Genomic DNA, 23046 nt, shown 5'->3' on the forward strand with positions numbered 1-23046 from the left:
ACATGGGAGTGGGCTTCAAAAGAGGATTACTGTGTGGTTTCTCTGCATTTCCCCACCAAAATCCACGTGTGTTTCTTGCAGATTTTGTTGAGGGTTTTTGATGCATTGCAAAGTGAAATCCACAGAAACAATTGGGATACGGCAGATTTCAAAATCCGCACTGCAGATCAATTTCCGCACAAAACGTATACTCAGAGCGTACATGGTATTTGTCAAATCTCATTCACTTTGCTGGTGCTGAATTACACTGTGGCTTTTTTGCATGAAAAACCGCGCCTTATCCACGCTGTGTGCAGGTAGTCTACGTTATCTTGTGAGTAATAATTGCTGGGAATCATTTACAGGATCCCATATGTTGGTTTGTGAGGCAGATTCTTTATACACGCCGTTATTAATCAATTATTGTCAAGTTTTAGAGATGACTAATTCTAAGGTCTCATGCACACGAACGTATATTCTTTCCTTGTCCGTTCCATTTTTTTTGCAGACCGTATACGGAGCCATTCATTTCAATGGGTCCGCAAAAAAAAAAAACACTTAAGTTACTCCGTGTGCATTTTGTTTCTGTATGTCCGTATTTCCGTTCTGCAAAAAAATAGAACATGTCCTATTATTGTCCGCAGTACAGACAAGGATAGTGTTGTTCTATTAGGGGCCAGCTGTTCCGCAAAATACGGAATGCATACGGATGTCATCTGTATTTTTTGCAGATCTGTTTTTTGTGGACCTCAAAATACATACGGTCGTGTGCATGAGGCCTAAGAAGAAGAGTCAGAGACATGCATTATACTGTTGCACAGCTCATGATAGATGTATTGTTCTAATACACTTTTATAACATACAACTCATCTACAGTGGTTTCCCTCATTGCAAACAATGGGTATAAACTGCAGCATTCGAAGTATTAAAGAATTCCCAGTCATAGTTTTCCATGGATGAGCATTTCTAAGGCCTCATGCACACGGCCCGTATTGTGGCCCGCAAACAGTGAGTCCGCAATATGCGGGCACCGGCCGTGTGTTCCCTGCATCACGGATGCGGACCCATTCACTTGAATGGCTCCGTAATACGGAGCTGTGGAGCAGTGTGCTTCCGTGGCATTTCTATTTGTGCCTTCGCACCGCAAATTATTTTTAATTTGTTCTATTTTTTAACTGTGCGGACGGATCACGGACCCATTCAAGTTGAATGGGTCTGGATCCGGCGCGGCTGCTGCACAGATGGGGCCCGTGCATTAAGCCTTAGAGCGTTTTCTTAGGTTTAGTACAAACACAGCTTTCAATTACATACATTTTTGATCCCGTCTGTGGATGGCAATAGTTTTCTGCGTGTGTATTTGTGCTCTTAGTTATCTGCCTCACGTTCATAGAGAGCCTCAGGGACCAGAGAGATAAATCTTTCCAGGAGAACATGCAGTGTCGTTTTGGTGCTGAAATGAAAGCTGTTCCATTGAGGAAGACTTAAAAAAAAAGTTTTTATAAATTACAAAAAAAATGGCTGTCCAGTAAGAAACTAGTTTTAATGAAAAATTAAAGTAACTAAGATTAAAAAAATAGGATATTTCTGGAGGATTTCCGTATCTGTGACCTGGCCCTGCTTTGAACTTTGCATCCATACATTTCCGTGTTTTTTTCCTACCAATAATGATATATTTTCTCTCCACCAATACACCTTGGTATGTCTATTCCATCCTCTGGAGCTAAAATGGACATATTTGTTGCATTAGACTTCAAGGCTGTCCTTCTAGTCAGCGCTAGTATAAGATGAAGATAGGATATTATTTTAGCTTAGTTCTCAGAAGGGGTCCAGGATATGTGATATTCCATAACCCTACACATTTCCTTTCCAGTCAGTGTTTTTTCTAGAGAGACGCATATGCGTTCTATAATGGAGTGACTCAGTGCCTGACCAGTTACTCTATATTATTATTGGAATTGCGAGGGAGAGATGTCTGTTTGAGGTCATTAGTCATTTTGTAATATTGCACCTGGCTATGGGATGAGAGGAAAGAAGACTTCTGAAACCCATGTATTTGACTTTAAATTAAATATTTATAGGAATACAGATTCTGATCTGCACACATTCCACATATTAGGGGGGTTACTCTACCCATATGTAAAGCACTATAGTTACTGGTGCCACATGCAGAGGTATAGCTTGCTTGTTTCTCCTGGCCAGTTTATAAAGACTGTTGTTCCATATGTCAGTCTAAGGGCTTATTCACACAAACGTAAGGCTCTGTGCTGCAGGCCGCATATGGCGGTTCTGCAATACACGGGTTACCAGACTTGTGCATTCTGCATCACGGATGCGGACCCATTCACTTGAATGGGTTTGAAAATCTGGAGGTGCGGCATGGAACCGAACCACATGGAAGCACTACGGAGTGCATCTGTGGTGTTCCGTGCTTCCGTTCCGCAAAAAGACAGAACTTGTTCTATCTTTTTGCGGAGCGGACGGATCGTGGACCCCATTCAAGTCAATGGGTCTGCGATTCGCACCCAGCTTGCGGTCCACAGCACGGGCACGGAGACCTTACGTTTGTGTGAATAAGCCCTTAATAAGAAGTGTGTGCCAAATTTATTAAGAGGCTTTTTTGTAGTCCATGCGGCAGAAAATCAAATGTACCCTAGCTATGAATTGGCGTAGATTTGAGTTACAATTTAGGCTGTTTTAGTCATTTGGGCAGTTATTTCCATCAGTTCTATTGAGTCCAAACAGGGTCAAAAACACAGAATTGGTGCAAATCAAATCATTACACCCCATCTCTGAGTAGGCTTCACTACTGTTTTTTTCTAAAAGTTTACACAAAAGCACAATTTGCGGATCCGCAAAACACGGACATCGGCGATGTGCGTTCTGCATTTTGCGGACCGCACATCGCCGGCACTTAATAGAAAATGCCTAATCTTGTCTGAAATTGCGGACAAGAATATGTCATGTTCTATTTTTTTTTTCGGGAACTGAATTGGGGACCCGGAAGTGCGGGGCCCTCAATTCCGGATCCGGGCAGTACATTGTGCCGACCCATAGAAATGAATGGGTCCGCAATTCCGTTCCGCAAAATGCCTAACAGAATTGTGGACGTGTGAGTGGACCCTTACACTTCCTCTCACTTCTGGCATCGGCTGATAAAACAGCATAAAAATCTACAGCTTTAGGGCTCATGCATTTTCTTTCCGTATCCGTTCCATTTTTTTTGTGGGTCCGTGGATCCGCAAAACACACACTGACGCATGAATGGAGGCTTAAAAGAGCACATCAAAAAGTTCCACAAAAAAAAAACGGGTGACACTGCCCTAACGGTGAATTGACATGGGACGTTATTTTGTGAAGTGCTTGGCTTTGCAGTTTTTACTGGTAAAATACGCTGAGGACCCCTTCACACGCATTTGTTTGGTTTGGTGTTTTGTTTTTTACATTAACAAAGGCCTAAAAAAACACAGTTTTTTTAGTGATGTTTTTCTCTTCATAAATGTCTAATTGTGTTTTTTTCAGGCATGTTTTTTCCGTTATAGAGAAGGGGATGGAAAAACAATTGAAAAAAAAAAAAACATTGCTTCAACTTGCTGTGTTTAAGAAAAAAAAAAATTGACATAAAATGCTCCCCCATTGCAAAAAATTTGTGTCCTGCGTTTCAAAAAATGTGTGTTCAGCTAACATCTGGAGCTGGCATTTTTCCTTAAAAAAATGCTAAAGTAGAAAAAAAAAACACAAAAAACTACGTACTCCACAAACTGCATTTGTAAATGCACCCATAGAGTCAAGTTAAACTGCAAACATAGGAGGTGTACTTTGCCCATGTGCGAGTGTTTATTTTACTTTGTCGGATGCCTCTATATGGAATAGCCCAGTGTTTAATTGTATTCATACTTGCCTGCTTTTTTTCAGCATTTTTCTCCGCATTCTAGAAAAAATTACCAGAAGATATTTTCCCATTTTCTTTATAACTAGAAAATGTTTGCTCACTTTCTGATGTACTGTATTTTTCGCCCTATAAGACGCATCATAAGACCTAAAAAAATATTTTTCATTAGACCTGAGATCAGACCCCCAATGTTAATCATACCTCAGCTCACAGTCCCAATCAGACCCTCAATGTTAAAGAGGACCTTTCACCAATTATGACACTGTGAACTAAGACTACAGACATGGAGAGCGGCGCCCGGGGATCTCACTGCACTTACTATTATCCCTGGGCGCCGCTCCGTTCTCCTGCTATTCCCTCCGGTATCTCCGGCCACTAAGTTATAGTAGGCGGAGATTTCAGTCACAAAGTTATGGTAGGCGGAGTCTGCCTTTGTTCTGCTCTAGCGCTGGCCAATCGCAGCGCAGAGCTCACAGCCTGGGAGGTTATTTTCTCCCAGGCTGTGAGCTCTGCAATGTGATTGGCCAGCGCTAGAGCAGAACAAGGGCAGACTCCGCCTACCATAACTTAGTGACCCAAGATACCGGAGGGCATAGCGGGAGAACGAAGAGGCGCCCAGGGATAATAGTAAGTGCAGTGAGATTCCCGGGCGCCGCTCTCCATGTCTGTATTCTTAGTTCACAGTGTCATAATCGGTGAAAGGTCCTCTTTAATAAGACCCTCAATCAGACCTCAGATCAGACCCCCAATGTTAAAGGGCTTCTGTCACCCTCCAAAAGTCATTATTTTTTTTTTTAGGCTAATCAAATCCTTATACTGCGATTTTGCAATATATAGGGCTCTTCCCCTTTTCTGTTGGCTAGTTTCTTTAAAAACGGCACTTTTATAATATGTAATTTACCTCTCTACCAGCAAGTAGGGCGTCTACTTGCTGGTAGCCGCCGCATCCTCCTTTAAAAAAAACGCCCCCTCCTCCTACTGATTGACAGGGCCAGCGAGTTCTCTCCTCCTCCGGCTGGCCCTGAAAGAGAAGACATCATCGGCGCAGGCGCACTGAGGAAGTGCTGAGGAAGCGAGCGTACTTCTCTCAGAGCGCCTGCGCCAAATGAGGTGCAGGCACGGGATTTGAATTGCAGACAGGGCCAGCCGGAGGAGGAGAGCACTCGCTGGCCCTGTCAATCAGTAGGAGGAGGGGGCATTTTATTGAAAGGAGGATGCGGCGGCTACCAGCAAGTAGACGCCCTACTTGCTGGTAGAGAGGTAATTTACATATTATAAAAGTGCAGTTTTTAAAGAAACTAAGCCACAGAAAAAGGTAAGAGCACTATATATTGAAAAATCGCAGTATAAGGATTTTAATTAGCCCAAAAAAAAAAAAAAAAAGACTTTTGGGGGGGTGACAGAAGCCCTTTAAAGGGGTATTCCCATCTTAGACAATGGGGGCATATCGCTAGGATATGCCCCCATTGTCTGATAGGTGCGGGTCCCACCGCTGGGACCCGCACCTATATCGAGAACAGAGCGGGGAGCGCTGTGGCTGGAGGACCCCAGATTTCCCGGAGGGAGTCCGTCCACCACCAAGCGCTAATCCCCGCCTCTTCCATAGAAGTGAATGGGAGCGTGCCGCGCATGCGCGGCCCATGCTCCCATTTATTTATATGGGGCAGACGGCAATAGCCGAGCCAGAACTCAACTATTTTCGGCGGCCCCATAGAAATGAATGGAGCGCAGCAGTGCGCTCTCCTTCACTTTCGGGACTCCGTTCTCGATATAGGTGCGGGTCCCAGCGGTGGGACCCGCAGCTATAAGACAATGGGGGCATATCCTAGCGATATGCCCCCATTGTCTGAGATGAAAAAAAACATTTAATAAGACCACAATAAGATTTCAGATCAGACCTCAGATAAGAGCCCCAAAATAAATAAGGACCCCCCCCCCCCCATTCAGAACTCAGATGAGACCCCCAAGCCTCAGATCAGACACCCATGCCGCAGAGCAAATAAAATAAAATTAAAATCAACGCCACCACTCCTGGGATCCAGCTCTCCTCTTCTTCCTGCTGTGCTGTGACCCAATGTGCACAGTGTGAGGTCACAGAGCTTCCTCATGCTGTGCGCAGTTACAGTACAGATGACGGCAGAGGACCAGGAAGCACATCCACTTTGCTTTGATTGACATCATGCTTGGCAGAGCTTATGATGAATAAACTGCTAGCAAAGACTATAGGCAAAGTTGCTTCAATTTTGATTTTTAAAAGCGTTTGATCAAAAGAAAATATGGGATGTTCCCTACATGGTCCTTATCTGTAAGGTAATAACAGGAGGATGTAAAAAGTCACAATAATCTTTTAGATTGACCTAGTTAAAACCCATTTACAGGGGCAGACTGAGTGTTCGTTCCCAATAATTGGCTGCTTGTCAGAGGAGGTGAAAGCTGTATTTACATGTAGCAGTCACCTCTTCTGTGTGGGGATCAGCGATCACTCGTCCCCATACAGATTCTTTGTTTGTGGGCAGCAGATCCTGTTTGAGACTTTAGATCCCCAATTGTATATGTTGTAAACATATATATATCCATGTTACGAACTATATAATCACTTTTAGGCTCCATTCACACGTCCGTGATAATGGGTCCGCATCAATTTCACAAATTGCGGAACGGGTGCGGACCCATTCATGCTCTATAGGGACGAAATGGATGCAGAGAGCACACTACGTGCTCTCCGCATTCGCATTTCCGGAGTGTGCCGCCGATCTTCCGGTCTGCAGCTCAATTGCGGACAAGAATAGGCATTTCTATGGGGGTGCCGGCCGGATGTGTTGCGGATCCGCAATACACTACAGACATGTGAATGGACCCTAAGGCCTCTTGCACACAAATGTTTTTTTTTTCTGGTTTTTGCATTTCGTATACGGACTGTATACAGAACTATTTATTTCAATGGATCCACAAAAATAACGGAAGGTACTCCGTATGCCTTCCGTTTTTCCATTCCGTTCAAAGATAGAACATGTCCTATTATTGTCCGCATAACAGACAAGGATAGGACTGTTCTATCAGGGGCCAGCTGTTCCGTTCCGCAAAAAACGGAATGCACACGGACGTCATCCATATTTTTTGTGGATCCGTTTTTTGCGGACCACAAAATACTGAAAAAGTCATACAGTCGTGTGCAAGAGGCCGAAATGTTGTCCTGCCAAAATGGGGAACTAGCTGTGAACTAATCTTTCCACAGCTTGCAGGTGCCAAGCATAGCATTTCAGTGCTAAACAGGTGGAAAAACAATAGAGCAATTAGACGATTACATTAAACTGCTTGATTTTCTTTCTGGTTTATACCACAAACACTTAGAAAGCATTATATGTCATCTTACATTATTGCTGGAGTCTGTCACCAGGCACAATGCCTTGTAGGACTAGCTCAGCTGAATGTAATAATAACTTTCACTGAGAGATCCATTGTTTCATTCAGGAGAAAAAGTATACCATATGCAAATGAGCAGTTAAGTGCACTGAGGGTGGGCCCAAGACACTCTCCGCATCCTTGCTCTTCCTGCTTCCTCTGCTAGTTCCTCCCTCTCCTTGATTGACAGTGCCAGGTTCCTGCATAGGCATACTGCCTGGCTCTGACAGTCAAGAAGTTATTAAATATCGATGACCAATCCTGAGGTCCTGAGATAGCCATACAAGGCATTGTGCCTTTTTTAAAGGGGTTATGCACATTTGTCAAACCCTCCCCTCCTGGGCAGACCTGCGAAGGGAAGCGTTCTTGCACTCTCTGGCCTCTGCTGCTCCACTCTGGTCCCTGGCTGTAGGTTGGAAGCCCCTGCAGCTAGTTGCTGGTCACAGCATTGACCTGCTCCCTTGAGTCTTGTCAAGTGGTCACAGAATGCAAAGGGAATAGGTCACTGCTGTGGCCAGCGTTTGGCTGCATTAGCGTCAAACCGAAAGTTTACATTCAGGGACCCAAGCAGAGCAGGGGAGGCCGGAGAGGGAAGGAGCCTTCATCAGGAAGCAGGTAAGTATGATGCTTAAGTTACAGTAAATACAGTGGGTTGCGCGAAGCCTCACCCCCTCCAGCTAAGCCCTGCTCCTTTTTCTCGCTACAAGCCCAAAAAGTCGCAAATTATGGAGCACATATGGCATGTGCAATAATGTGAGACTTTTTTGCACTACAGTAAAGGGCTTAGCAAATGTCTCTCAATGTTCGAAATCTTTGCTAATTTATTGAAAGGGAAAAACTAAAATCTTACCGGCATTAGTACCCTGACCCTCATAAGTTAGTTGAAGCACGTTTGACAGCCATTACAACCTCCAGACTTCCTGGGTATAAGGGTCCATTCACACGTCCGTATGTGTTTTGCGGACCGCACATCGCCAGCACTCTCATAAAAAATGCCGTTTTCTTGTCCGCAATTGCAGACAAGAATAGGACATGTTCTATTTTTTTGCGGAATTGCAGATCCACAAATGGGGATGCGAACAGCACATTCCGGCCCCATTGAAAATAAATCGGTCCGCACCTGTTCTGCAAAATTGCGGAACCATTTTGCGGACGTGTGAATGGACCCTAATGCCACAAGGTTTACACACCTGGATTTGGAGATTTTCTGCCTTTCTTCTCTGCAGATCCTCTCAAGCTCTGTCAAGTTGGATGGGACTGTCGGTGGACAGACGTTTTCAGGCCTCTTCAGAGATGTACGATTGGGTTCAAGCCAAGACTGGGCCACTGAAGAACATTCACAGAGTTGTCTCTTAGGCCTCTTTCACACTTGCGTTGTCCGGATCCGGCATGTACTCCACTTGCCGGAATTACACGCCGGATCCAGAAAAACGCAAGTGAACTGAAAGCATTTGAAGACGGATCCGTCTTCAAAATGCTTTCAGTGTTACTATGGCAGCCAGGACGCTATTAAAGTCCTGGTTGCCATAGTAGGAGCGGGGAGCGGGGAAGCGGTATACTTACAGTAGGTGCGGCTCCCGGGGTGCTCCAGAATTACGTCAGAGCGCCCCATGCGCATGGATGACGTGCCATGCGATCACGTCATCCATGCGCGTGGGGCGCCCTGACGTCACTCTGGAGCGCCCCGGGAGCTGCACGGACGGTAAGTATGCTGCTCCCCCGCTCCCCACTACACTTTACCATGGCTGCCAGGACTTTAGCGTCCCGGCAGCCATGGTAACCATTCAGAAAAAGCTAAACGTCGGATCTGACAATGCGCCGAAACGACGTTTAGCTTAAGGCCGGATCCGGATCAATGCCTTTCAATGGGCATTCATTCCGGATCCGGCCTTGTGGCAAGTCTTCAGGATTTTTGGCCGGAGCAAAAAGCGCAGCATGCTGCGGTATTTTCTCCGGCCAAAAAACTTTCCGGTCCAGAACTGAAGACGTCCTGATGCATCCTGAACGGATTTCACTCCATTCAGAATGCATTAGGATAGAACTGATCAGGATTCTTCCAGCATAGAGACCCGACGACGGAACTCTATGCCGGAAGAAAAGAACGCAGGTGTGAAAGAGCCCTAAGTCATTCCTATGTTGCTTTTTTTGTCTTGTGAACCTTCTGGATCAGGTTTTCATTAAGAATATCTCTGTCCTTTGCTCCATTCAGCTTTCCCTTAATGCTGACCAGTTTCCCTGTCCCAGCCGGTGAAAACACCCCCACAGCATGATGCTACCACCATCATACTTTGGGGAATGTATTGGGAAGGTGATGAGCAGTGCCTGGTTTCCTCCAGACATGGTTCTTTGAATTGAGGTCCAATAGTTCAGTCTTTGTTTCATCAGACCAGAAAATTTTGTTTTTCACAGTCTGAGAGTCCTTTAGGTCTCTTATTTTTAGCAAACTCTAGGCAGGCCTTTGTGTGTCTTTTACTCAGCAGAGACTTCTTTCTTCCATAAAGCCCAGATTGGTGGAGTGCTGCAGTGATAGTTGCCCTTCTGGAAGTTTCTCCCGCCTGTACACACACAAAGGATCTTTGGAGCTCAGGTGACCATTGGGTGCTTGGTCACCTGCCTTATCAAAGCCCTTCTCCCTGGATTACTTAGTTTGGTGGGACAGCCATCTCTAGGAAGAGACCTGATTGTTCCATACTTCTTCCATTTAAGGCTACTTTCACACTCGCGTTTTGGCTTTCCGTTTGTGAGATCCGTTCAGGGCTCTCACAAGCGGTCCAAAACGGGTCAGTTTTGCCCTAATGCATTCTGAATAGAAAATGATCCGCTCAGAATGCATCAGTTTGCCTCAGATCAGTCTCCATTCCGCTCTGGAGGCGGACACCAAAACGCTGCCTGCAGCGCTTTGCTGTCCACTTGACGAAACTGTGCCAAACGGATCCGTCCTGACACAATGTAAGTCAATGGGGGCGGATCCGTTTTCTCTGACACAATATGGCACAATAGAAAACGTATCCGTCTCCCATTGACTTTCAGTGGAGTTGATGATGGGTCCGTCTTGGCTATGTTACAGATAATACAAACGGATCCATTAATGACGAATGAAAGCGGTTGTATTATTGTAACTGATCCGTTTTTGCAGATCTATGACTGATCCGCCCAAAACGCGAATGTGAAAGTTGCCTAAGAATTTTGGAGGCCACTGTGGTCTAGTGAACTTTCAGTGCAGCAGAAGTTTTTTCTTCTCCAGACCTGCCCCTCCACACAATCCTGTCGCTAATCTGTACAGGCAATTCTTTCCTCCTAATGGCTTTTTTTTTCTGATAAGCATTGTCAGACCTTACTGTATATTAGCAGTACAGACAGGTGAGTGTCTTTCCAAATGATGTCCAGTCAAATGAATTTACACCAGCTGTAATCACGGAGTAGAAACACCTCAATGATGAGTAGGAGAAATGGGAGGCCCCCAGGGTTAATTTTGAATCATAGCAAAGGATCTGAATAAAAAAAAGTCCATGCAAAAAAAAGTTCCTTTTTAATAAATTTGCAAATATTTCTAAAATTCTGCTTTCACTTTTTTATTAGTATTGAGTATTGAGTGCATACTGATTAGGGAAACTTAACATTTTATTTTTATTTTAGCATAGGGCCATAACATTACAACATAAAAAAAATATTGAAAGAGTATGAAGATTTTCCAAATGCACTGTAAATAAGGTGTGCATTTCTCTATGATGCATTGGTCACTTTAATGACTTCTATACACAGAACAAGCCAAAGAATGCTCCCTTGCACAGTGCCTGCCAGACAGTTTACTCATACATAGTGCCTGCCGGAAAGTTCAACCGAACAGTGCCTGCTTGAAGAGTTCACCCATACACAGTGCCTGCTTGAAGAGTTCACCCATACACAATGCCTGCTTGGAGAGTTCACCCATACACAGTGCCTGCTTGAAGAGTTCACCCATACACAATGCCTGCTTGGAGAGTTCACCCATACACAGTGCCTGCTTGGAGAGTTCACCCATACACAGTGCCTGCTTGGAGAGTTCACCCATACACAATGCCTGCTTGGAGAGTTCACCCCTACTCAGTGCCTGCTTGGAGAGTCCATCCCTACACAGTGCCTGCTTGAAGAGTTCACCCATACATAGTGCCTGCTTGAAGAGTTCACCCATACACAATGCCTGCTTGGAGAGTTCACCCATACACAGTGCCTGCTTGGAGACTTCACCCAGACACAGTGCCTGCTTGGAGAGTTCACCCATACCCAATGCCTACTTAGAGAATTCACCTATACACAATGCCTGCTTGGAGAGTTCACCCATACACAGTGCCTGCTTGGAGAGTTCACCCATACACAATGCCTGCTTGGAGAGTTCACCCATACACAATGCCTGCTTGGAGAGTTCACCCCTACTCAGTGCCTGCTTGGAGAGTCCATCCCTACACAGTGCCTGCTTGAAGAGTTCACCCATACATAGTGCCTGCTTGAAGAGTTCACCCATACACAATGCCTGCTTGGAGACTTCACCCAGACACAGTGCCTGCTTGGAGAGTTCACCCATACCCAATGCCTACTTAGAGAATTCACCTATACACAATGCCTGCTTGGAGAGTTCACCTATACACAGTACCTGCTTGGAGAGTTCACCCATACACAGTGCCTGCTTGGAGAGTTCACCTATACACAGTACCTGCTTGGAGAGTTCACCCATACACAGTGCTTGCTTGGAGAGTTCACCCATACACAATGCCTACTTAGAGAGTTCACCTATACACAATGCCTGCTTGGAGAGTTCACCCATACACAGTACCTGCTTGGAGAGTTCATCCATACACAGTGCCTGCTTGGAGAGTTCACCCATACACAGTGCCTGCTTGGAGAGTTCACCCATACACAGTGCCTGCTTGGAGAGTTCACCCATACATAGTGCCTGCTTGGAGAGTTCACCCATACACAGTGCCTGCTTGGAGAGTTCACCCATACACAGTGCCTGCTTGGAGAGTTCACCCATACACAGTGCCTGCTTGGAGAGTTCACCCCTACTCAGTGCCTGCTTGGAGAGTCCATCCCTACACAGTGCCTGCTTGAAGAGTTCACCCATACATAGTGCCTGCTTGAAGAGTTCACCCATACACAATGCCTGCTTGGAGAGTTCACCCATACACAGTGCCTGCTTGGAGAGTTCACCCATACACAGTGCCTGCTTGGAGAGTTCACCCATACACAGTGCCTGCTTGGAGAGTTTACCCATACACAATGCCTGCTTGGAGAGTTCACCCATACACAGTGCCTGCTTGGAGAGTTCACCCATACACAGTGCCTGCTTGGAGAGTTCACCCATAGGCCCCATGCACACGGCCGTGTTTCACAGCCGTGTGCGGGCCGTGGAACCGCGGCCTGGATCCCTCCCGAGAGCAGGAGCGCACGGCGTCACTGGTTGCTATGACGCCGTGCGCTCCCTGCTGCCGGCACAGTACAGTAATACACTGGTATAGATCATACCAGTGTATTACTGTATTGCGGCGGCAGCAGGGAGCGCACAGCGTCATAGCAACCAGTGACGCCGTGCGCTCCTGCTCTCAGGAGGGATCCAGGCCGCGGTTCCACGGCCCGCACACGGCTGTGAAACACGGCCGTGTGCATGGGGCCTTACACAGTACCTGCTTGGAGAGTTCACCCATACACAGTGCCTGCTTGGAGAGTTCACCCATACACAGTGCCTGCTTGGAGAGTTCACCCATACACAGTGCCTGCTTGGAGAGTTCACCCATACACAGTGCCTGCTTGGAGAGTTTACCCATACACAATGCCTGCTTGGAGAGTTTGCCCCTACACAGAGCCTGCCAGAGAGTTTATCCCTACACAGTGCCTGCCAGAGAGTTCACCCTAATGCCAACCATCTGCGGTCATTACTGAAGTGATGTGTGAGGAGCCGATCAATAGCTCATGACTGCTTGCTCCTTCCTTCTAAGGGTACTTGCACATGTTGCGGATTACTTCAGTTTTTTCCATGCTGCACTAAAACATCTGGTAATACAGTACCAGCAAAGTGAATTCAATTTTCCAAAGCTCATATACACATTGTTGTTTTGTACTCATGTAAATTTGCTGTGTGGATTTTAACCCCTTAGTGACCAGCCTGTTTTGGTCCGTACTGACCAAGCGTTTTGTCTTTGTTTTTTCATGGGAAAAACAGCAATACTGCCACTGAGTTTTTACGTTATAAATTTTATTGCCTTCATTTTTAGGTATAAATAACATAATATCTTTACTCTATGGGTCAGTACGATTACATCGATGCCAAATACATTTAGTATTCTTTTTACGTTTTACTACTTTTCTGCAATAAAACCCCTTTTTTTTAAAGGAAGAAAATCCTTTTCCATCGCTGCTTCCAATAACCTTCGATGGAGTTGTGTGAGTGCTTGATTTTTTAGGATGACTTGTAGTTTTCATTGGTATCATGGAGTGAATTACGCTTTTTGATTGCTTGTTATTATGTTTTTTCGATGGCAACTAAGAATAAATTAGCAATTCTGTTTTTTTGTTTTTTTTTTACAGCGTTTACCGTAGGGGATAATTTACATGATATTCATGTAGTGCGGACGCAGTGATACCAAACATACGAGGGAGATTTTTTTTTTTCATTGAAAAGCGTATTTTCAATAGAAATTGTATTTTATTTTTTTCCTTACTGGATTTTTTTTAACCACTCCCAGACTGGGCCATTTACCCCCTTCCTGACCAGGCCTAATTTTGCAAATCATGTCATGTGTCACTTTATGTGGTAATAACTTTGGAACGCTTTTACTTATCCAAGCCATTCAGATATTGTTTTTTTGTCACATATTGTACTTCATGAAACTGGTAAAATGGAGGCAAAAAAAATAATTTTATTTATAAAAAAATACCAAAATTTCAAAAAAAATTGCTAATTTCCAAGTTTCAATTTCTCTACTTCTATAATACATAGTAATACCTCCAAAAATAGTTATTACTTTACATTCCCCATATGTCTACTTCATGTTTGGATCATTTTGGGAATGCCATTTTATTTTTTGGGGATGTTACAAGGCTTAGAAGTTTAAAAGCAAATCTTGAAACTTTTCAGAAATTTTCAAAAACCCACTTTTTAAGGACCAGTTAAGATCTGAAGTCACGTTGTGAGGCTTACATAATAGAAACCACCCAAAAGTGACCCCATCTAAGAAACTACACCCCTCAAGGTATTCAAAACTGATTTTATAAACGCTGTTAACCCTTTAGGTGTTCCACAAGAGTTATTGGAAAATGGAGTTGAAATTTAAGAATAAAAATTTTTGAGCACATTTTCAATTTTAATCCATTTTTCCCAGTAACAAAAGAAGGGTTAACAGCCAAACAAAACTCAATATTTATTGCGCTGATTCTGCAGTTTTTAGAAACACCCCGTATATGGTCGTAAACTACTGTACGGGCACACGGCAGGGCGTAGAGGGAAAGGAGCGCCGTGTGGTTTTTGGAAGGCAGATTTTGCTGGACTGGTTTATTTACACCATGTCCCATTTGAAGTCCCTCTGAGGCACCTCTAGAGTAGAAACTCCATAAAAGTGACCCCATCTAAGAAACTACACCCCTCAACGTATTCAAAACTGATTTTACAAATTTTGTTTACCCTTTAGGTGTTCCACAAGAGTTATTGGCAAATGGAGATGAAATGTAAGATTTTAAAGGGAGTCTGTCACCAAAATTTGACAATACAAACTGCTTACGTGGCGCTCTAGCACAACTACACAAGATTCCAATGGTATCTTTGTTGTATTGTTCTTACTTTCACCAGCTGAAAAAACATAGTTTTATCTATATGCAAATGAGGGCTCACAAGTGCCCAGGGGCGGGGTTCTTGTTGTAGGTGCCCAGGCTTCTCTGCCTTCTTTTCATATTACCCCTCCCCAGCCTCTTGCTGATCCCGCCCTATAAGGCTGTTTCATCATCCAAAGCACCGGCCGAGATCCGGCGCATGCGCAGTTCATTTGCATGTAGATAAAACTACATTTTCAGTAGGTACTCTGTTCCGATCATCGCCGCAGTAATCGTAAATACACATGACGTACTGGTACTTTATGTGTCCTTAAGTACCAAGGCATCATGACGTAATGGTACATCATGTGTCCCCAACAAGTTAATAGTCCAACAAGGGGACTATAACAGACAGCATTTTGATTGATTTTAAAATACAAGGCACTATCCCTATAGAGTATTGATTTTTAATGTCAGTGTTATACTGACATTGACCATCAGGCTGCACCAGAGAGGCACAGCCTACTGGAAAATACTCAAGGCTGGCTTGGGGCCTATATCAGACCCTATCCAGCCTTTACACACATGAGCACCCTGCAATAGCATTTGCGGGGTACGCGGCATGTAAAGCGTTAAACAGCCCGGATCAGCGCTCCTGCTCTAACAGCCTGGACCTCTCTCATGTGAGAGCTGAGCCTACGCTCCCGGGGGACCCATGCAGCGCTTGGACTGGGCAGCCCCTTAGTGACCACCATAAAATGGCTTATGTGTGGTCACTACGTGGTTAAAATATGCAGCATGTCAGTTGTTTGTGTGATTCCACACCTTATGTATAGTGGCGTACTCTATTGACTTCAATGGTGTTGTAAAAATAAACTGAAAATCTGCAACAAAAACTGCATAAAAGCTGCACAAACAATGCACCAAAACTTTAATAAATAGTGCGGACTCATATGCGGTTTTCCTGCTTTTGGCCTCTTAGTTATTACCTAATAGGTTTTCGAGAAGCAGCCGAGCTGCTGTGATTAAGCAATACTATCAGGATATATGGCTGTAGCACCTGTGTCTGATCACTAAACAAGCAAGGCAACTCTAGACCAGGGTTGGTCATGGAGAGAGGAACTGACTTCCAGTAGTACAGGAGATGTTTTGTAGTCATATGTAATGGTCACTAACTCTAAGCAGATGTCCTTTAATGTAATGCATATTGGATGCCCTATGCCTTTACTGGAGATCTAAAGAGGTTCTTTCTTTGCAATGTATTATTTTTTACAGATATGGATGGATCATCATGCTTCCATAATAGTTGACTGCTGAGAAAGTTAGTTGTAGTCATTAGATTAGTTCTTATCTATTACTCTAAGCTGTTCAAAACTTCTGTTGTATGATTAAACAGTAGATCTAATTAGATCTAATTATCCAGTAGTTAAGAGCGTTGAATTTTAAAACATGTATGAAGCATAAGAATGATCAATTCTTTTGCATCATGTTCAGTCTTTTTTGTGGTATATGTACACAATGAGAGGCTTGTCCTCACAGTGGATGGCCACTGAAAAGAGACGCTTTCGATCTGGACACTTTCTATCATGCGATTGTACAATTCCTTCTAACACTTATGTGGCATTCAGGTAAATCTCGGAGATGGGTGGGCTCAGTCACAAAACGGTTGTCCTGCTGGCTAACATCAGCCATGTTATAAAAGTAGGATTATGGGGGCCTGACCTATTCTCAGTAGGTGAAAGTTAAGGTCCATTTACATGGCTGATATCATTATGCAATGTTGTCTCCTGCTTATAAACTTGTAATCTATGATAAGAAGAGCTGTACCTTACATAACTACTGTGGTGTTTTGTCTCCAGGCCCTCATTAGAATGCCCCCCTACATCTCCCAGTGTGACGAAGTCCTCAGTTTCTTTGAAGCCAGGATGGAGGACTATAACCCACCTAAGGAGTAAGTAACATTGTGTAATTTTATGTATTCTAATACAAGGTTCATCTACTGGGGGAGTATTGTCTGAGAGAACTGCCATGTGTCTATGTCTGGCATTAAAGAGGAGTAATTTATTTTTATTTGTATTGTATATTCAATTGCATATGTTTAGAATACTGAGGTTGTATTGTGCTTACCTGAAAGTTGCCCACAACCCTCACTTAGGTTATTAAAGAGTCACTGTACTTAATATGCCTGTGTCCACCTGAAAAAAAGCTGTGAAGTAATGGCCAGTAGGGGTCATGCAGTCCACTGCCTGTTTTCAGGCAAGATCCGTCCCTGGTAACAGAGACTACTGGGAGAAAGTGGGTGTTTGTCTGAGCTAGCTGAGATCCTGAGCCTGATAAAACCACTGCTTCTAAGCATCACAGAAGCATCCTGCCTTTCTGTGATTTATACTCCTTGTCAGCATTTTTAGTTCCCTAGAAGAAAACAAGCATAATGGGAAGTAAGGGAAGTGAGATCACTGCACATAGTACTGGCAGAAAGGAGACACCCACTGCTTGTGAGAGAAATGCATCTAGTTGTGCAGCTAAATCAGGGAATAATATGGCTGAAAGAGACTTTAGGGAAGCCGAAACTTAACTGTTCCTTTACAGTTATGATTGTACAAAGAAGCACAGCCATTATGCAAACTTTTTTGGAAAACTCAGGTATGCTTTAAGAGTAAGTTATTGCTGAAGTGTTTTCTGCTGTTTAATTCAACAATTTAGATTCATTTTAGACAACACAGTTTGCAGATATCACAAACTAAATTTATTAGTAGCCATATTTATATTCCTAGTAAATGTTAGATTAGTGAAGAGGGGATTTTTGCTTCTTGGAAAATGGAGATTTATGTATATCTCCGTTTTCCATCCCTTCTATTCTATTCCTAGCATGTTGCACTTGTTTCCCATACAACCCGATTATTCTGTGTATAATTACACCTCCTCCAGTCCTTCATATACCCCAGGAGCAACACACAATCCTTGCAGATACATATACATAAAAATAGTTTACTGGTAACATAGAGATGACAAAGCAATGGACATTATACATAGAGATACAGATAACACAATACATAGAGGACACCACCACACACAGCCACCTCAGTTCCTGTCCACCCTGGATGCTAAGCAAATGTGGCTAATAATATGTATGTATATGAAGTATATCGAGAGTCCACCAATATACAGTCTACTGGATCTATTCTTCTAACCAACTCACATCCAGTACCTGACCATTAGTATATGTACATATAGAGAGTCCTGCATAAACAGACTACAAATATCTATATGTACACATATAAAGTCTACTGGGATATTATACTTATATACATACCCACATACGCACACATATAACTTAGCTTCCTCCTGAAGTGCTGTTGTTCTAGTCGGTGGCAGGAAGAGAGAGCCCCAGCCTCACTCCCAACTTTCACCTATATCTTGCTGTGTCCCAGCCCCCCACCATAGACTCCACCCTGTGACCACCCAAATATCTTCCCCCATCTCTTGGTCAAGAGGATGTTGTTCAACTGCGTTAGATATTCTAACAAGGGAAACAATGCTACTGGCCATACTGAATGGGTGAATACCACTGGGTCCAATTATTAGGCATATTTGTGTGGTCATCAGGATGAGGTTCTGGCTGAAAGCCATATTTCCCTTAACAATTAGTAAGTAATAAATTGTTAGGAATATTTTCAGACTCCCTATACAATCTAGGGAGTCCGTATTCCCATGCTTATGGGGCAGTCAGATTTTTTTCTGTATTTTGCTAAAGTGACAAGAGCCTGGTAAATTAATAAATATAACCTCTTCCCTTCCTACACCCACTCCAATCCAGTGCTGCCATTCTATGTATAACCCTGGGCTGCAAGAGTAATGTAATGTTTGGCTTCAGCAGTGATATCTCATATACTGCTGCAGCCAATCACTGGCCTCAGCTGTCTTGTGCTGTACAATGCTGATGAATGTCACTGCTGCAGCCAAACAATACGTCACTGGCTGCATCATAGGCAGATGACAGAGGTGCAGTTCTAGATCATCACTGGAGAAAGAAGGGACGTTATTTTTTTTTATTATTACAACCCCTTTAATGTCTCCGAAAAACCTGCAGTTTTAACTTTGGCAGATCTTTACTCCCTTTTCCTTATGCTACCAGGAAGAAAGGCTGTCATCCGAACGAGCGTTCATTTGTTTAACAAACAAATGTTTTTCCAAAAGATTTTATTTATCCCAAAAATAATTACATTCATTTTGCCAGTTATTTTTAAAGGAGCATTCCAGCCAAAAGCATGTATTAGCTATCCATGGAAAAGGTGATACTCACACCAAACACCTTTGCCCCCATTATCCCAGTCAGCAAAACTGTTCACTTAAGATGTAATGGAAAGAAAAACTCCACGGGGCACCACAACAAGCAAGCAATAGTAATATCTAGACACCGGAGCATTTTTTATACTGTAAATGATTACAAATAGAAATGTGTCATGTTTTGTCTGACCTAATGTGGACATTTAATATTTAATTGTGGACCAACCCAAAAGCAAACTTTTATGTTCTCATATCTAATCTGTACGTTATATCTATTTTGTTCATTGTTCAACCAGTTTTCACTGTATTTACAGTATCAAGTGTGTATATTTCATAGTAATGTTATATTTTTTTCTAATATTTTTTCATAATCTGTTCTTATTTACATGATTATGGGGCAACCTTTTTGCCTGAGCTGCTGTGGGTACCATTCAGAGATATAACTTACAACAGCTCCATGGACCATAGGAACCTGTAGAAAGGAGAGTACCTGTTAACTTCTTTGGGAGAATATTTGAGGCATACTTTGTGACCTGTGCAGAGATCACTGTACGGGAGGAAGGGGGGGTGCTAGGTTTGGTCGGAGTGCTTCGGGGGGAATAGATAAGTTATAACCATCACTTATTGTAAATGGTGGATTCTGTGTTCTCTGTACAGATATTTTTGTCCTTGTAATCCTGCCTTTCATGATAATGAGACGACTGCTAATAAGTGATCAAAACAGGATGTGTCGCCAGAATTCCACAGACAGAGAAAAATAAACAAATCCCCTGATAGAATAATCCTCCATATAAAATTACAGGCATGTTGAGGTACACTATGGCCCTATGGAGGTCACCGAGCCATAAAACATTCTGATGCATTAATTCATACTGTAATAGTAAAAGATGGCTGTATTTTTGTATAATTTGGCACACAAGTGCAGCAGACCTATACTTATAATATGATGCCCAAATTATGATAGCACATTTCATTGACAAGGCCATTCTGAGACAATGAGTAACCGCTCTCTTCCCTGACCACACCACAAACATGCCTATTTGTGTCTGCAGAATAGACATGTTACGTCTGCGGCAAGACAACTTGTCTTACTTTTCCCAAGGATCAGACTGGTTTAACCCCTTTGTAGATTTTGGTCATACCATTTAAAGGGGTTATCCAAACCTTGAAAACCCAGCCACAATGCCTGGGCCCCTCATACAGAGAATACTTACCTGGTCTCCTCCACTGATCCCTCCACACTATTGCTGCATCTTCCCGGCATGCAGATCACAACATCCATCAACGGGGGGGTGTAGTCAATAGCCCCTTCAACCCTTTCCTGACACAACACTTTTCCGTTTTTTGCTTTTTTGTTTTTCGCTCCCTGCCTTCCCAGAGCCATAGCTTTTTTATTTTTCCATTCACATAACCGTATAAGGGCTTGTTTTTTTGCAAGACGAGTTATACTTTCTAATGCCACCATTGTATATGGCATACAATATAGTGGGAATCGCAAACAAAAATTTAAAATGGGGTGCAATTCTGCCACAGTTTTCCGGGTTCTGTTTTTATGGCGTTCACATGCGTCAGCATTCTGACCCCCATAACTTTTTTATAGTTATGTCTAAGAAGGTGTGTGAGGGCTCATTTTTTGTGGGCCGATCTGTAGTTTTTGGGAAGTACAGTACAGCAAATCAGACATTTTTATTTTTTCCATTTACTATATGGGATACGTTTTTTAAAAATTTTAATAGTACGGGAGTTTTCGCACGCGGAGATGCCCATGATGGTATTTTTTTTTCTAATTGCTCACATTTATCTCTACAGGACTTCTTTGCAACACATTTATCAACTTTTACACCTTGCCTGACAAAGTTGTATGGCTATGCAAGAAAGGGGAAGTGTCCTAAATTTGCATGGATAGCATTCTAGTGTAAATCTGGTGCAGGATTTACGATACTCCAAACTTATAACAATCTATTTGCCAGAATAGTAAATTTTTCTAATATTAAAGGTAATGTGCCACAGTGAAAATGCAAAATAATCAGGAGGAGTTGAGCTGGTTAATATATAACGCCTATTAGAGAAATGTGTATGCCCTAATAATAATCAAACATTAGTTACTAAAAAGTTGAATCTTTATTAGCATCACATGGTACATGATACAAATGGTACTGGATACGGAGGGGAGGAGGGGAGGGGGGGGGGGTATCCATATATAGTACATATAATGTGCCAGTGCAAATTATAATCCTATACAAACATAGGGAATTAAAAAAAAGAGTCCAACAGAAAATGAATGCCACTCATTTGATGTCTGACATATAAATCAAGGGCATATACAACATATAACGATAATGATATATATATATATGATAATGTATATAGTCAAAGGGGTATGTAACAACAAATCTCCTATAAAGCCAGCCACTCATAAGATAAACTAGTACATCTGTATAAAGTGCAAATGCATACAAAAAACGCCCAAGAATATGAAAGGATCCACATAAGGTCATTACAATCCGTGCTCAATATCCATCCCCATGTCCCTTACATACCCTTAACCAACGCGTTTCGCCAGTTCGCTTCATCAGGGGAAAATGTCATACTTTTGTTCCGGCGGCCTCTCGGCATGCACTGCCGTGCTGCTGCCGGAACTCCACCCCGCCCCCATTATAGTCAGTTGGACCGGAGCGGTATTCTGGGGGGCATGCGTTCACTAGCGGCAGGATGGATCCGACAGACTGTTGACCCGCCGGAACAGGCTGCCGGAGGTCCGTGCCGCTAGTGTGAAACTAGCCTAAAACATGTATTTCATTGATTTAAATTCCTGCTCACTCTTTGCTTTAAAGTGAAGGAGGAAGAGGTCTTATTAGTGATTGACAGCCTTCCCTCTATGACTGTGTATACAGAGATAGCTGATCACTGATAGGACTGGCTCCTGTGTATACAGAGATAGCTGTCAATCACTGATAGGACCGCCTCTTTGACTGACTGTGTATGCAGAGATAGCTGTCAATCACTGATAGGACTGCCTCCTTGACTGACTGTGTATACAGAGATAGCTGTCAATCACTGATAGGACCGCCTCCTTGACGGACTGTGTATACAGAGATAGCAGTCAGTCACTGATAGGACTGCCTCCTTGACGGACTGTGTATACTGAGATAGCTGTCAGTCACTGATAGGACCCCCTCCTTTACTAACTGTGTATACAGAGATAGCTGTCAGTCACTGATAGGACCGCCTCCTTGACTGACTGTGTATGCAGAGATGGCTGTCAGTCACTGATAGGACCGCCTCCTTGACGGACTGTGTATACAGAGATAGCTGTCAGTCACTGATAGGACTGCCTCCTTGACTGACTGTGTATACAGAGATAGCTGTCAGTCAATGATAGGACCGCCTCCTTGACTGACTGTGTATACAGAGATGGCTGTCAGTCACTGATAGGACCGCCTCCTTGATGTCAAAGCCAAGAATGAGCATGGCTATAAATGACAAGTTGTTATGAATCTTTCCCCACAAAACTATATATCAATCTGTTCAGCTTCATCTACTCTGTATCATGCTGCCTTCATCTCAAACACTGTGTTTAACATGACAGGTTCCTATTAAGACTGGGATAAGTATTCTTGGACAGTGTAACGTGAAACACTATTAGTAAATCTTTCCCAAAGTATTTTAAAAGGCATAACAAAGTATTAAAATAAGAATAAAAAAAACTA

At 43.3% G+C, this 23046-nt stretch overlaps 1 protein-coding gene across 1 annotated transcript in view; it reads left to right on the forward strand.

Moving 5' to 3' along the window:
* SH3PXD2B (SH3 and PX domains 2B) overlaps nt 1–23046 on the forward strand; it is a 142434-nt gene that overhangs the window by 64622 nt on the left and 54766 nt on the right. Inside the window, exon 5 of the mRNA XM_044280729.1 lies at nt 16909–17000. Within this exon, the coding sequence (XP_044136664.1) occupies nt 16909–17000 (92 nt within the window). The remainder of the gene's footprint in view (nt 1–16908; nt 17001–23046) is intronic.

The sequence above is a fragment of the Bufo gargarizans genome, chromosome 2 (assembly GCF_014858855.1).
Source record: "Bufo gargarizans isolate SCDJY-AF-19 chromosome 2, ASM1485885v1, whole genome shotgun sequence".
In the NCBI taxonomy this organism is placed as follows: domain Eukaryota; kingdom Metazoa; phylum Chordata; class Amphibia; order Anura; family Bufonidae; genus Bufo; species Bufo gargarizans.